Source organism: Coturnix japonica, chromosome 1, assembly GCF_001577835.2.
Source record: "Coturnix japonica isolate 7356 chromosome 1, Coturnix japonica 2.1, whole genome shotgun sequence".
Classification (NCBI taxonomy): Eukaryota; Metazoa; Chordata; class Aves; order Galliformes; family Phasianidae; genus Coturnix; species Coturnix japonica.
In genome coordinates, this window is record NC_029516.1 from 68,074,909 (window position 1) to 68,091,631 (window position 16,723).

General features: G+C 39.2%; 1 protein-coding gene across 3 annotated transcripts in view; it reads left to right on the top strand.

Annotated features, from left to right (window-relative positions):
- The first annotated feature begins 2,045 nt into the window (after positions 1-2,045).
- Positions 2,046-16,723, top strand: part of PRMT8 (protein arginine methyltransferase 8) — a 48,675-nt gene continuing 33,997 nt past the window's right edge. Inside the window, exons 1-2 of one of the 3 annotated variants that reach the window (XM_032446737.1) lie at positions 2,641-2,755; positions 3,710-3,770. Coding sequence is in view for 1 of the 3 variants with exons in the window: in XM_032446735.1 (XP_032302626.1) it covers positions 2,681-2,755 (75 nt within the window). In the remaining 2 variants the exon portion in view is untranslated. Of the gene's footprint in view, positions 2,756-2,925; positions 3,049-3,709; positions 3,771-16,723 lie in introns of those variants that run through there. The other 2 variants (XM_032446735.1, XM_032446736.1) reach the window with 2 other exon arrangements.

The following is a 16,723-nucleotide window of genomic DNA, read 5'->3' on the forward strand; positions in this document are numbered from 1 at the left end:
ATGTGGGCCAGCCCAAACACACAGTCACTAACCACTAGATCTGCATGACATAACAGAGAAAAGCTATGAGAAAGGGTTGCAGAAACTTTCAAATTCTTTTTTGAAGAGATTTTTTCTTCTTTCTCCCTCAAGAATTCAATGTAATTAATGAGAAAATTTCTGTAGCCCAAGACTAAGGTTAATTTTGGAAAATTCTAAAATAACTTCCCTGGGAAACAGCTATGAGTTTTCATGTTTTGAAGGCTGTAAGATCCTCAGCGCTTGATAAATGTCCCCAGACAATAGGGAAAATGCCCTGTTTCCACTTACGTTGCCATTTGAATCCCATAAATAAAAATCTACTTCATACAAGAGGAGTTGCTGTTACTGAAAAAATTTAGCATCATTTTGGACCCAGATCTTGAATTATTAGAATAATTGTGAGCTGAAAGAATTAGTAGGCTTCTGAACAATTAAATGATCAAAAGGTTTTGCAAAGTACATTGTAGAGGTTCGCTATCAAGCTGTGTGGCACATGTCTCTGTAACATTCTCTCACATTCTGAAATATTTCATACAACACCATTGTATCCTACATGTCATATTCTCACTGTCAGTTGACATACCAGCATGTTACATACTTTAGCTTCTCTGGGTTTTATTGCATATACATGAATTATATCATGTCTGAGGACAGCTCTGAAAGTAATGCCTCCTATTTTATGATGTTGGTCAACAATATTAGAAGTAAATATTGGTGGTATGTCAGTAGAGGTTGAATCTTCCTACCAACGTTTTGTTAAATTCTATTTCCATGTGAAACAGATGGCAGCAGAAGGACAGTCTAACAAAATAGCACCTGACTGGGAAGCGTGTATGAGCAAAGCTGCATAACTGAATTCCTTCATGTGGGAAGAATTGTACTCAACTGACATTCATCAATGCTTGCTGAACATTCATGGAGACCAAACAGTGGATGCTAGCACAGTGAGGTGGTGGTGTGTTTCAGCAGAGGTGACAGTGGCAGTAAGTTACCTCCACTGGTGCAGATTTTTATAAGTGCGGTATGTAGGCTCTAGTTTATCATTGGTGAAAACGCATAACTGATCATGGTGAATGTATAAAAAAAAAAACCATTTTGTAATTGCGAATTTTCTCTAGCAAATAATCTTACTGTGTTTTTTGTATCTGCTGTAGTTTCTATGGAAATAAATAGGAGGCACTTCTTTCTGAGCACCCTATGTATTTTATATGTCACCCAAGACAATTCCTCATCACCACCATCACTTTTTGCGTAGCCCGGGCAACGCAAAAAAAGGCTGGGTACTCATGCACTAGCTGATGATAGGTCAGTATTGTAGTGGTCAGCTCAGGATAAACTCTAATTAAAATACTTAAAAATAGACTCTAGGGGACAAAAATTCAACAAATTCAAATTTCTCTCTGATGTAGCATCTGAGTTGGATATGTGCTTAAAATAATGCACTGAAAGCAATCTTTTCAAGTCTCCATTGACACCTGCAGAGGAAATGATTTCAGACTCTTCAGAGAGCAGCAGTCTTGCTCTGGTCCTTGAAATCTTGCAAGCTACACACACCCACACACCAACATTATTTCCTCACCTCCTCTATATAAAAACAAAACAAAACCATGAGAACAGTGGGCTGAAAGTCGAGCTGTGGAATATGAAGTTGAAAGGATTAATTATGTAATACACCCCCTCTCACCCTTGCTCACAGCAACACAAGGGAGGTAAAACCAAGAAAAAACAAAACAAAACAAAACATGTCTGTATGAGAGGGACAGAAAATGAGGGAACATGCTTGTATATGAGAGGGAGTAGGTAACAAGTTGGGGGGAGCTTGACATAGTGTTTTTCCTATGAAAGACGTGTAAATGCAATTTTCAGAGACGAACAAAAAGTATTTCTCAGGAGGAGAAAGGGTCGAGAAAATGAAGGATGGGATGAGTGATGGGGGGGAGGGGGGAGGGAGAGGATGAAAAGGAAAAGGGGAGGAGAAGGCAGAGGAGAGGGAGGAGGAGGGGAATGAGGGAGAGAGAGGGAGGGGTGAAGGGGAGGAGAGATTGGGGAAGGAGAAAGGAGAAAGCGAAGAGAAAGGGAAATGGAAAGGAGAGAGGAGGTTACCGTACTTTTTCATGGAAAGACAGTGGCAAATGTGTGACCATCTTTAAAAGAAATTTTCTGAAGACCCAGAGAGAAAGAAGTCCAAAAAAGGAAAGTAAGAGGCTATGTTTTCCTTGTTCTGCTGTTTTATCTCTGCCTCCCTCTCTCTCTGGAAGATTACCCACAGGACACAAAGATGCCGAGCTGGTCCCTGCATGCACAAGTTCAGTTCAGCTGGTGCTTCTCTCCTGTTTAGCTCGACAGATTTCTCTGAAGGGGTGGACTCACAGACTGACAGCCCATTAGTTTAACCTGAAGAGTGCGTGCCACCTCTCTGCCCATTCCCAAAGCTTGCTGGAGGTGGAGGTGAGAGGAAAATACTTGAAAGTGCCAAGGAGCTCCTGATGCCAAAAGACGACAAATAGTCTCTTGGGTGAATTAGAACGGACAGAGAAGACTGATTTATTGCTGTTTTCTGTAGAAGTTTCCTCCCTTTGGTGAAAACCTGTATTTGGAAATCTTTGAAAACACAAAACAAAATACCAATCTCGAAGCCCCAACCCCGTGGTTAGCTCTTATGGGAATGAAACACTCCTCCCGCTGCCTGCTCCTGAGGAGGAAAATGGCGGAGAACAGTGCCGAAAGTACTGAGGTAAGAACGCAAGTCAAAGCCTGTAACCCAGTTTCCCCAGCCCTGGGCTCCCTCAGCAGAAGCAGTAATAACTGACGATGAACTTTCCTGAGTCCTTTGGCTTGTCTGCCTCTTTTGTTATGATTTCCTGACTGCGCTTCTCTTCCCTTCAGACCCCCCTCCCCCTCCCCTCACTCCCTCCCACTCGCCGCCGTTCACTGCTGTTAGAGAACTTTGCTCCCGGATGGACTGTCTAGTCCCTCGGGCAGCTTCCGGGAAGCATCCGTGGTATGACTTCTTCCCCGGAAGGCTAGGTGGGTCATTGCAGGCTGGTTGGAAGAGACGTTTTGTGTCGTGTACCGTGAAAGGGAAAAAAAGAGGTTGTGCGGCGCTGAGTGGGGGGGGAGGGGGCGCGGGGGAGGAGGAGGCTGTTACTGCATGTTTGAGGAGGCTGACAGGGATTTTTGTACAGCACCTTGGTCAGCTCCTGGTGCTTTTCAACTGAAACGACGCAGTGTCAGGGCTGCGTGGGGGTGCTGAGAGAAATCTCCCTGCAGCACCCGGATATCACAGCGAAACTGCTTGAGCACGGTTCGGGGACAGGAAGAGCATTTCCCCAAGCGCCTGTCTGACCTGAGCTTCCTTCAGCCTTTTTTTTTCTCATTCAGCTGCAACCCTCATTTGCCTCCTTGGAGCTGTCTTGATCTCGCTGAGTCTTCTTAAATTTTACAGAAGTATGCAAAATCTCAGCTCTGAAAAAGTAAAAGATGCAGGATGTAATCTCAGTTTCTTTGGGAACCTGTGAGAAGCAGACAGGTGAATGTGCAAATATGCGCCCATTTCTATTAACAGACTATGCCTGAGACTGGCTGAACATTTAACATATTGTTAAGCTATATGCAGCATAGCCATATGTGGACCCCCAAGGACACTGTACCCTAATTAAGTTCAACTGCATTGTCCTTGTATGCACAGATGATACTGGCTCTCCTCCCCATTGCCCTGCAGATAATAAAGAACAAAGCACCACTCCAGGGTGAGTGAGCATGTGACTGTTCCCTCCTTTCTCCTTTCAAGGTCTTTGCTAAATGTCTCCTGCTTTCAAATAGTCCTCACAGTAAGTGCTCTGCACCTTTATGAATCCAACATTACTCCTTGTATAGTGTTTCCTCTGTTAAGAAATATGTGTCCGATGTACATAAATATACCTTATTTGCTATGCCATGTGAAGAACAGAGCTATCTCAGTAGTTTAATGTGAGCATTAAATCAAAGAGCATACCTAATATTGCATTAAGTAAAGTGCTGTTTGCAGGAGATGTGTGTATATGTAGTATGAAATCTAGCTGCACATCAATAAAACTGTTATAGTACTGACAGGATATATCGCATTAAGTGTCCCAAGTTCCTTGGTGATATTGCAAGGAACATTTCCCATCAAAGCTCTTTTCCTCTATGATCTGTCTTTAGAAAGCAGCAGACAAAAAAAAATTAAAATTCTTTAAATATTGTTCTTGTATTTCAACTCACTGTTAGTACATTTTTATTGCTTAAATTCCTCATCATGTTTGTGCAATGCTACAATGTGCTTTTATGAAGATTTTCTAAACAATGACAATTTTGTGAACTGAGAATGATGAGTGAAAATTGTAGATTAGGTGCCTTCTGCTGTGTCTTAAGAAAACCAAGAGGCATATACTCATAATACCTGCAAAAATATTTCTCCTGTTTTATTAATTTTCATCTTAGTGACTTTAAGTTCTCTTTTGTTCTGAGATGTCTTAGAAATGCACAGACAAAATTTGCCAATACCTTTGAAGCTTTTTTCACTAGTCAAGCATCTATGTTTAGTGAAGCCTTAAGATACCAGTTTATTCCCCTAACATATTTTTCTTTTTCATTTTTCTAAGTTAGCAAATGTTCTTTGACAAAAGGAATGCAGAACAAAGCACCTTACATTTGGATTTGTCATAGTGTAGGAGAAAAATTAGGAAGTGGCATAAATCTCATTTGAAACCACTGGGATTTCACAAATATGCTGAATCTGATGCTCATTGAATTTTCTAAAGTACTTTGATGTGCTGGTGATAGGCATGATGTGAAAAATACTATCTAGAGAGAGAGAGATGAACAGTTAAAAACATTTAACAAATGGTCAAAACATCTCACAACCAAATCATTCCAAAAACCTCATAGTTCTTACACAGATTACTTTAAAGTTCCTAATGAGCCAATTACAGCTTCACAGCAAAAATGCATGGCTTTCTAGAAATCTGCCACAAATAAAAGGGTTTCAGTCAGTCTTTTCAAGGTTAAATATGGTAAGTATACAAACTCAGTAGTAGGACAGCTTACAATATATGTTAAGATGGAAAACATGGGCTCTATGAGAAACATTTCACTTCCTTGACTCTCTTCTGATGACCATCATACTAGTCCCCAAAAATTTAAAGAAATGCCAATGACAAATATAGGCAAGAGAAAAACAAAGCTACAATAAGACAATACTTACAAAATCTTACAAAAAAGAAAAAAAAAAATTATACAAGCATTTACATTATTGATACATCCATAGATTTATATCTCATTCCAAAGCCCACTTAAGTAAACACAGGTCTTTCCACAGGTGCTGTTGGATCTTCAATCAGACGAAGTGTAATTCTTGAATTTTATTCAGCAGTAATGTCAGTGTGTTAATAACAGCCAACTATCAATCTAACAGTTTTAACTGGAACAAGTGGGGTTTTTGTTGTTGTTGTTTTTTTGTTTTTTTTTTTTGAACTTGTGTTTATAGGGATCTAAGAGTACATAGTACTTTGTAAAAAAATAAATGTTGACGGGAATAAAAAGCCCATAAAACTTCATGTTTAGAGCTGTATTAAGGACATAGAGGTCCAACTAATAGGAAGGCTGCTAGAATCATTTCAGATCCTGGTTTCCAGATTTTTAAGACTGCAGAGTGAAAAAAATACTCAGAAAATTTTTATTCCCCTAAGCCCAGGATAGCTCGATCTGTGACTCTCAGCCCCTGCTGCCCCAGGATCATGGTGGCAGCTGTGTCATTCCACATGGCCCACCACAGCCCTGGGACACAAGGAGTGGACACTGAGGTACTGACAAATAATATGGCACTATGCTTAATTTGCAAGGAAATCATGTCAGTTTTCAAATATTTGAAAAGATGTTATCTGCAGTAACATGCTGCCAGATTCAGTGTGTATCAAGAAATGCTTCATAAAGACAAAATAGCAGAACTGAAAAAAGTCACCTCAACTTTATTTATTTATTTATTTATTTATTTATCTATCTATCTATTTGTTTTTAAGTGAAAACTCAAATGGACTCTGTTATAAAAGCTAGTTATGTGATAGCAAATCTGACTGGAAAAAAATCAAAACCATTTCCTGATGGTGAGTTTATTAAGTAATGGATGGAAAGTACAAAAGATGAGTCCTGATAAAAAATGGTTTTTTTCTAAAATCAGTTTGTCTCACCAGACTATAGCCAGGTGAAATGAAGAAACATGAAAATCTATCGAAGAAATTTGGAGAGTAAAGACACTAATTTCAAACTTTATGCTTTGGTGACAGATGAAATTGAAGCAGATATGGCTCGACTTGCCATTTTCATTAGAGGTACTGATAACAAATATAATGTCACTGAAGAAATGGCTTCTTTGGTGCCACTGAAAGACACAACTAAAACTTATGAGGTTTGTGTGAAGTAGTAAAAAAAAAAAAAGCATTAAAGAAATTTTCTTTGTCAACATATCTGGTATAGCTACTGATGGTGCCCTGGTGATGGTTGGTAAAAAAGAGGGACTTATAAAATTAATAGAAGATGATGCAGTTACCACCAGTAACTCACATTTGATGAAATATCACTGTGTTAGACATCAAGACAATTTATATGCACAAACTTTAAAAATGCATAGTATCATGCAAATCATCATCAAAGCTGTGAATTTCATGAAGTCCAAGGGACTGAATCATCACCAATTCTAGGAGTTCCTTAAAAGTATGGATGCTGATTATGGGGTCATCATTTACTTTTCTGAAGGAAGGTGGCTAAGTCAGGGTAAAATGCAAAAAAAAACCAACCAAAAACATGACAAATTGACTTCAAGGCCTCAAAATGAAAATTTGTGCCGGAATGTGAAGACTAAGAATATGAAGATTAAGAATGGCTCACAGATTTAGCATTTTTGATGGATTTGACCACTCATTTAAATGAGTTAAACATGTCTTCAAGGTGAAAATCACCTTATCTGTGCTATGTTTCAGACAATAACAGCATTTGAAATGAAACTTAAATTATGGCAAGCTCAAGTTATGGCAAATAATTTCATGCATTTTGATACATTGGCTAAACACAGTCCTGTGAACAGTGAAAAATATGCAGCTGTGCTTTCCATTTTGATAGAGAAATTTGATAAAAGGTTTCAAGATTTAAAAAAAAATAATTCTTTTTTTATATTTGTGACTGCGTTATCAGTTGACATAAATTTATTACTTGCAGATTTTCACGTGGAATTTATAGAGTTGCAATCAGAAGCTCAACTCAAAGAAAAATTTGTTGTCTCTTTATCAGACTTTCATAAGCCTTATCTTACCAGAGAAAAATATCCCTTGCTTCACAGTCACACCTTACTCTTGTCATCACTTTTTGACAGTGCGTACATTTGTGAACAATTATTATCAAGGTTGAAGCACAGGAAGAATAATATTTCATCAAAAATCTCTGATGAACACCTTGAGAACTCACTAGGAAAACCACTAGGAAACCACCGCCACTGAACTACTGATGCATTAGTTTCACAAAAACAAGGCAAAACAACCCACTAGTTTTATGTTTTTATTTATATATATCATGTAATGATCATGATGTTTCATTGATCATTATCAACCAAAGCCAAGTGAGTAAAAAAAATAATGTGTATAATTTATTTTGGAGAGTTTTTTGCTTTTACCTAAAGGTTCAGCCTTAAATTGTTTCAAACACAGTTTATCTGAAATCAGCATAGTCTTTTCATATTTAAAGGCACACAGAGAAAAGGGAAATAGAAAATTGATTCAGACCAAAAAAACGGTCATTACTCATTACTAATTTACGCTTTATAAATGCCTCCTTCATATCATGAAATCAATTACTGTCTCATTGATAAAGATTTACAGTGATGTCAGCTAAAATTTAGGTGTCTGACCTCTATGCGGTGATATCCAGGCATCATCTGAACTTTAACTTAAAAGAGATGTTACTTCTTCTCTTAGACTGCTCACTCTTTTTGTGATCGTGATGGGCAATACATTTCTCCTGTGTGGCTTCTGGCATAAGCATTATATTCAGATCAGATCTCTTTAAAGCTGTTCACTTTCAAAGTAGGTGTTAGTTTTACTGTCAAAGAAACAACCAAAATTGTAATAGAGATGGACTTATTTTATAACTAGAGATAATCTGCCAGTGAAAGCTTTTAATGCATTCCCATTCCCATGCATGCACACATACTGTTATTCTAAGGTGTATCCTAATAATCACTGCTATCAGTAGATAAAGAAGAAAGAGCAACACTTTTTCCCACTGGTTTCTGTTCCAGGATCTTGGGCAACAGCTTGGCTTCAGCTCACCACAGATTCACCTGAGACACTCACACTGGTTCTTCTCACCTTATGTTGGATCACAGTCACATTGCTCTCACAGAACCTAACATAAAGTCTTGATCCACTCAGATCTACTCTGAGTATTACTGTGAAGTTCATTTTCATAGCTTGTTTAATCATACCACCATTCTATTAATAAATTATCTAATGAATCTTTTTTATTGAATCAAAAAAGTAGACTGTCATTTTCAAAACTGTTCAAAGATTCTCTGTGCTACCTTGTCTCTTCTCATTCAGTACCAACAGACTAATTCAAGCCTCAAGAGTCAAACTCCACTGCAAACTTTTTAGATTTTTTCAGACATATTTTAATAGAATACTAGTACTGTGACAGTACGTACAGTTTTAATGAAAGTAAGCCTAGAACATGTTGAAATAGACAAATTCTAAATCTTTTTTTGTTTGTTTCTGCTTCCTATATATTTGACACTCCTTTTCTGCCCTGACTTCTAACAGAATTTTTATATTAGCACATGAACTTAAAGGGAGACATAGATAAGGATTTCAAGTAAAGGATTATTTCATTTATTAGTGTGAAATTTTCATGAAAAAGTGATACTTTTTCTAATATATATTTTTTTAGAGGAAGAAATGTTTTGTTCTATCCTCAAGTTCATTATTTTACTGTAGAAACAATGTCTGTAAGCCATCTTTCTGCTTTACAGGCCTGTTTTTTAATCAACAGGAAGCAATGCATTCCTCTGGTTTTCCATCTCCCATTTTGTTGCCCTTGGAGAATCTGAAGGATCTCAGAAGCAGTCTTCTTTTTGCCATTACTATGGGACCTAGGCCCCAGTGCTCTACGTCAACACTTAAGTCAGAAGAAAGTAGTTTCATATTTTCCTGCAATTTGAAGTCAGATAAAGTTTAATTCCTCTTTATTTGTGAACAAGATGTGTTCATTATAGATGCATTAAAGGAATTAGTATGGGACTGCTTGTCCTTACAAGTGGCAAGATTGAAAACTCTCATTTCTCAGAATCTCACATTAGAATATTTTGACATAGAAAATGGCAGTGATTGATGCAGTTTTTGATATATGGAGTTGCCCATTTGTATCAATTGAAACAGCTGAAATTCTTCTTTGTTGAAAACTGGATGTATTGTCTGTAGGACCTGAGTCAACATAAGCTTAGAAGTTTCGCTAGATGTACAATTCCCATAATACAAGAGACAGCTGGGTATTCAAGAATCATTTTAAAAATTTGAGTCTTTTATGTGTATCAGTCTACCCACAGAGAGAAGCAAGGTGGGTCTGAGAAAGGAAAATATGCTCAACTCCTTTTTAGGAGGAAAACTAAGGTATAAAAATAAACCTGAATTTCAATGTCAATTTCTTGACATTACTATGGAGACAAAGGACTGGAGATTAAAATTCAAATCCTTGAAAAACTGCAGTGATTTCTCCTTGTCTCCTTGTCAAATTCTTATCTATTTATGACACTTTATGACATTGAAGTGGTTAACTATTTAATATTTAGTTTGATAATCTACACGTTCATTCTGCAAGAGATTATCATCTGTTTTGCACTGACCTTAGCAGTTTCAGCAATGCAGCTTCTTCCTCCTCCTGTAGACAGAAGAACATATGTACAAAGGCCAGAACCAAGGCTAACTTCTACAACAGCTTCTTGGAAATAATTACAAAATGACACTGGTTAAAACTTCCACTGACTCCTTTGGTGTGTATCCTTTTGGAATACTTTGTTCCAGGTTAGTGGGAGCATCACTTGGGTGATCTTTGTACTGAACAAATACTCTGGTTCACTCTCTGAGGAAATTTTAACCTGATTTTCTAGGAAAAAATGGCTGCCATAGTATATTGCCTGTGTACCCAATTGATAAGTTTTGGGCTTCTATAACTGAGCCTAATTTCAAATTTCAGTGGAAGTATCAAACACATTTCTGTATATATAATTTTCTTGAAAAACTGACATTTGGTAGAAGGACATAAAATTTAATTATTCACTGAAAGTGAAGAAGGTAGATCTCAGTTGTTATTGTTTCTCCTTGCTAGCAGCTTATTTCGCTAACTGGCTTGTTTTATGTGTGTATTGTTTGGTCTCCAGACTAACTGTGCTGTGTGATCATTAATAAAAACCTATGAAGAATTCTTGGTGGTGCTCAGAAATAAGCTGGGAGATGAGAGGATAAAAAGCACCTATTTGCAGGGAACAAGGTTTCCTTAGCTTTCTTACTCATGGAAAAGCTTTTTTTTTTTTTTTTTTTTTCCCAAGGATGTGAAGTTCACAAAGAGCCCAGTGTGGACAGGGATTCTGACAGAGGCCAGATGAGACAAACATTAAGCTACAGAAAGACATAGCTGGTTTGGTCAAAAACCATATATGTTTATCTTAGGTAAAATGTTTTCACAGAGTAAGGTCTTGAGAGACCGTTAAAGAATTGTTGCCTTTCCATGGGGGTTTTCTTTTTGTGTTGTGAAATTTTTCAAAATCAGAATGAAATAGGCCATTCCTCAGCAACTGCAAATCTACTTTCTAAAAATTAGACTCAGTTTATTTGCTGCCAATAATTCAGCTTCATCAAGGACAAAATTAAACATCTCTGTGCAAATGCATGTAGCATGGGAAATAGAAGAGTTAAAAATGTGTGCATATGTGAAAGGCAATTATTGATATCATGGAGATGTGATGGCACCCATGACTGGAGAGTTGGAACGGAACGATGCAGGCTCTTTAGGAAAGACGGATGGGATCTGAGGAGGACATGTTGCCTTCTGTGTCTGTGACCTGCTGAACTGCATGGCATTCTGTCTGGTAATGAATAAGAAGTCAACTAAGATCTTACGAGTCAGAATTAAAAGGAGATCAGGAACAAGTGATGTTATAGTAAGAACGGTGCCACAGGCCATTCAGCCACGAAGACTGAGAAGATGAGACCCTCTGTGAGCTGAGAGGATCAGCCTTACATTCACAAGCTCTGGTCCTCACAGGAGACTTCAGCCACCCTGATATTTGTTGGAGGGACAACTCAGCAAGGCATAATTAACCCTGAAGTACATTGATGATAACTTCCTTCAAGAGACAGAGGAGCCAACAAGGAGGACAATTATACTGGACTTCATTCTCACCAATAAGGACAGACATGTGGAGAATGTGAAGCTCAAAGGCAGCCTTAGCTGCAATTACCACAAACTGCTGGAGTTCAGGATCCTTAAGGTATTATGGGAGGCAATGTCAAAATCTTGAAGTTCAGGAGAGAAGACTTGGAGCTCTGCAAGGATCTGTTTGTACAGTACAAATGGGGTAAAGCTTTGGAGGGAGAAAAGAAAAATGGTTAAAACTGAAGGATCACCTCCTCCTAGACGGTTGGTTCTGTGCTACAGTGCCATGGCTGCATGCAGAAGAGGTAACAGAAAACAAAGGAGGGTAAATTTAGGTTATGCATTAGGAAGAGGATACCCAGAAATATTTTGGAAGTTTGGGCCAGGTTGAATGGGCCTTTGAGCAACCTGGTGTAACAGAGGGTGCCTCTTTCCATGGCAGAGGAGTTGGAATTAGATGATTATTAAAGTCCCCTTAAACCCAAACCTTTCCATTAAAAAAGACTGTTATTTATTCTAAACCGCAGATAACCGAGTACAATGTAACTGTGAACCTATCCTCTACTGTTCCCCAGTAGTCAGACAGACTCTTTAGGGAGGAGGAACAGGTTGTCCCCTTTTACTGTAAAATGAGCCCCAGACTGGGTGAACAGGGAGCATTTGCTGAGGCTCTATCTTTGGAAGAAGGGACAGGCAACTTGGGAAGAGTGCAAGGATGTCTCTAGTACAAGGATTTGACTAGAGGGAAAATTAGGAAAGCAAAAGCCCAGTAAGAACTTAACCTGGCCACCACTGTTAAAAATAATAAAAAATGATTTCACAAATACACAAACAGCAAAGAGGAAGGCCAACGAGGATCGCCTGTCTTCACTGGACATGATGGAAAAGGTTTTCACTGAGGGCAAGGAAAAGGTTGATGTTCGCAGTGCCTCCTTCTGTCTTTAATAGTCAGACCAGTTATCCTCAGGGTACTCAGCCCCCTGAGCTGGAAGACAGGGATGGGGAGCAGAATAAACTCCCCACAATTCAGGTGGAGTTAGCAACCTGCTACTCCACCTGGACTGTCAAATCCATGGGACCATATGGGATCCACCTGAGGGTACTGAGGGAGCTGGCAAAAGTGACTGCTGAATCACTTTCCATCATTTATCAGCACTTCTGGTCAACTGCAGAGGTCCCAGATGACTGCAGACTTGCTAATGTGGCACACATCTACACAAACGGTCAGAAGGATCCAGGGATCTAAAGGCCTGTGGGCATGACCTCAGTACTGGAGAAGGTCATGGAGCAGATTATCTTGACTGCAGTCATGTGGTGTGTACAGGACAACCAGGAGATAAAGCCTAGCCAGCTTGGGTTCATGAAAAACATGTACAGTAGTTCAGCTTAGAGTACATTACAATCGCTACCTGTTATTCCTAGGGTGATAATAAAAATACTGTGAAAATGCCAAAGCACATTCAGAAATCAGAGGCTCTATTGCTTGCTTTGGATTAAAGCCTCTGTTCTGAACAGCAGACTGAGCAAGCATACGTAGAATTTGTTCACTGAGTGGTTGATTTCCTGCAGAATTGAAATATAAGGTGCTAGCAAGAGCTGACATATCTAAACTGCATCAGAAATAACACCAACTTTCAAACCAATGCAAAGATCACAAAATTGTGCAAATCTGTTACTTACTGTTGGAAAGGTAAAGAGGAATTTTGGTATCCAAAGCCAAATGTACAATAGAATTATAGATTCATAGAATCATTTGAGTTGGGAGGGAGGGACCCTTAAAGGTCACCTAGTCCAGCTCCTCTGCAGAGAATGGGGACATCTACAGCCAGATGAGGATGCTCAGAGCCTGCTCCAGCCCAACACTGAATGCCTCCTGGGATGGGGTATCCAGCACATCACAGGGCAGCTTGTTGCAGCACCTCACCGCCCTCACTGTAAAAACCTTCTGCCTTATATTGAATCTAAATCTCCCCTTCTTTAGTTTGAAACCATTTCCTGGACATAGTTAAGTGCAAAAAGAAGGTCTATAGGGAGTGGAAGCAAGAATGGGTTACCTGGGAGGACTACAAAGAAGCTGCCCAAGCAGCCAGGGATCAGGTTAGGAAAGCTAAAACCCAGACAGAATTAAATCTAGCCAGGGACATTAGGGGGGACAGGAAGAATTTCTACAGGCATACAGTGACAAAAGAAAGGCTGGGAAAGATGTCTGAAAAGCATTTATTGGCTACCTATTCTACACTACAGGTGGTAGAACCAGTAGCTCAGATTTCAGAGGTTATCGTTAAACAACAAGGCCAGTCCAGGGGTGGGTAAAAGATCTAACACACATCTCTATGATGGGGGTGGCCCAATTGCAAAGGTGTTGGGTCACCTACCTTAGTCAGAGAAGATGCCTGTCATCATCTCCATTAAAAGAAGAACTGCAGAAGGTACTCATCCCAGTAACTCATCACAATGAGACACCCCAGGAAATGGTTGTCCCTCACCCAGAGTAGAGTCCCTTACAAGAAAGGAAATACCCTGTTCCAGGAGACACTTTGTTCATGGATGGATCCAGCAGAGGGAACCCAAGTAGGTAGTGAGCCATCACATACCATTCTTTGACCAGGACTATATGGTTCAGAGATTAGTCACCTAGTTGACTAAAAGAAGCCGGCTGATATAATCTTAGGCTTTTAGTTAAGTTTTCTAGACCTGATAAAAAGCTTTCAGTAACTTAAGCATGGAAAATCTAGTATTAATTGCTTCACTTGTGCCACTGAAGCACTGGAGGCAAAACCAACAAATGAGAAATAGTGATTATTTTTCTTTTTTTAGTACAATGTGCTCAGTTTCATCAGAGTTCTGAAGCATGGCAAATTTCAGATGACTGTACCTGCTCTGTGACTGGCAGCAAGGCAAGCACAAGTTAAAAATCACTAGCAATAAGGTTTCCTTTGAAGGCCGTACCATATCATAAGGAAAAGAATAATTGATTAAAAGAAGAAAGAAGGAAAAAAAACTTATAGCAGCATCTCCTCTAATTAAAAACAGCCAAATGAATAAATCCATCTTGATTACATGCAGGATTTTTCACTGAAAACAGATGATTAAGTAGAATTAGGCAGAGCGTGTGATAAGTCTATTATGCAGATAAAATGAGACTTTATTCTTCACTGCTGCCACTCATGCTTACCCTTTGTCACCCACCATAGACTGCTGAGTCTTCTTTTAAATGGCTTTGCACACTGAATGTAGGTCTATGTAGTAAAGTAAGGGCAGTCTTTTTATTGAGTGCAGTCTACCTTAGTGAGCACTAAGGAGAAGGAAAGAGCACTAAGCCACCCATGAGTCTTTTCAGATGCATGTAGAAAGGAAGGGGCCAATAAGATGTGATAAGACTTAATCACCCTCCCAGCTGGTCCAGCTAGGTCTATGCAAAGGGCAGTTCTAGAAAACTACTTCATTATTCACTGATTCCTACAGAACAAAACAAAAAAGAACAGAATCTTGACTTAGACATAGCAATTTAAACTTTGAAATTTAAAAATGATATATGCGCTATTGTCTGGTTTTACTTTTCCCCATCATTTGAGATCACCAGAAGAAGAAGCAGATACAAAGGAACAGGGATAACTTACCAGATTTAATCTTTTTGGTCAAAATAGTAGTTCTCTGCTGTTATTTCACTCATCCTACACACTTAAAACTTCCAGTCCTTTTAGCAGAGCTGTGACTGGCACTGCTTTTAAGGTAAACTCTGATCCCCAATGAGGCCACTGGGGATGTACCACATATGAGACTCAGATGTGAACAATCTAAATTGTCTGTTGCAAGTTCTAACATCCCTTTTATACATTTCTGTGTCTTTTATACATTTCCAAGTTTCCTCTTGTAACTTTCCCACAGTCCTTTACATGTCAACAAAACATTCCACAAACACTCCTTAAATGTGCATGCAGATGCTTATTCAATCAATGTCACAAGTCATTCCTAGCTCCAATCATTCTTCCTCCAATCAGGCTTGTTATCACACAGTGTTCCCACAACTCACTAGACTCTTCATTTTTCTCTTCTGGAGCCCTCCTTGGTTATCAGCTTTGCTTTCTCATGCCATTTATCTCACTCCACAGCTTTTGCTCAGAATATTCTTTCTTGCATTCCCACAGAGGAAGTGATTTAAGATCAAAAAAAACCAAACATGCGGTGTCTTTTTAATAGGAATTATGCTTTCATACTTCTGAAAAGTCTGCAAGTGTTTGATGAAGAGGCCCTACACAAAAAAGTGCCATGGAAAATATGAATGGTGCTTCATAGCGTGCAGTTAATGTTGATGTTCATTACCAGGATATCTTAAAAAAAATGGATTTTTTTTTACCAGATGCTAGAGAACAGTTGTCATCTTTATATGAAAGAAAATATGCACAGTCAGCACAATCTTTATACAATTCAGAACTACTGTTTCCTGTTGAAAGTTGCCACCGTACCTAGGTAATTGTTGCATTTACGCCTGTCCCTGTAAGACTGCATTGATAAGAGATTTTATGCATGCCTGCTGTTGGTTTGCAAGAACAAACACCGTATTAGGGTTTGGTCATGTATTAAGACTTGACAGACTTAGTACATGATCTCTGTTTGGCACGGTTAATCTAACCTAATTGCACTTAGCCTAAAGATGCAACTGTTTTTTCCTTGCCATTCTGCATACCTGATGAGGGTGCACTTGATCCCACTGTCCATGTTGCCTACAATGATGTTAAATAACACCTGATCCCTGAGGAGCACCCCTTGTCCACTTGGACATTGAGACATTGACTGCAACTCTCTGAGCGTGACAATCCAGCTAATTCCTTATCCAGTGAGTGGTCCATCCACCAAATCCATTTTTCTCCAATTTGGTGACCAGGATGTCATGCGGGACAGTGTCAAACACTTTGCACAAGTCCAGGTAGGTGATGTCAGTTGCTCTTCCTTTATCCACTGACACCGTAACTCCATCAGAAAAGGCCACCAAGTCTGTCAGACATGGCATGCCCTTGGTGAAACCATGCTGGTTGTCACCAATCACTTTGTCTTTATTTTCCTTGTGCCTTAGTAGGACCTTCAGCAGGATCTGTTCCATGGCAGAGAGGTGAGACTGACAAACCTGTAGCTCCCTGATTTTCTTTTTCTCCCTTCATGAAAATGGGGGTTACATTTTCCCTTCTCCAATCAGCAGGAACTTTGCCAGGCTGCCATGTCCTTTTAAATATGTTGGGTAGTGGCTTGTCCACTTTATTCACCAGTTCCC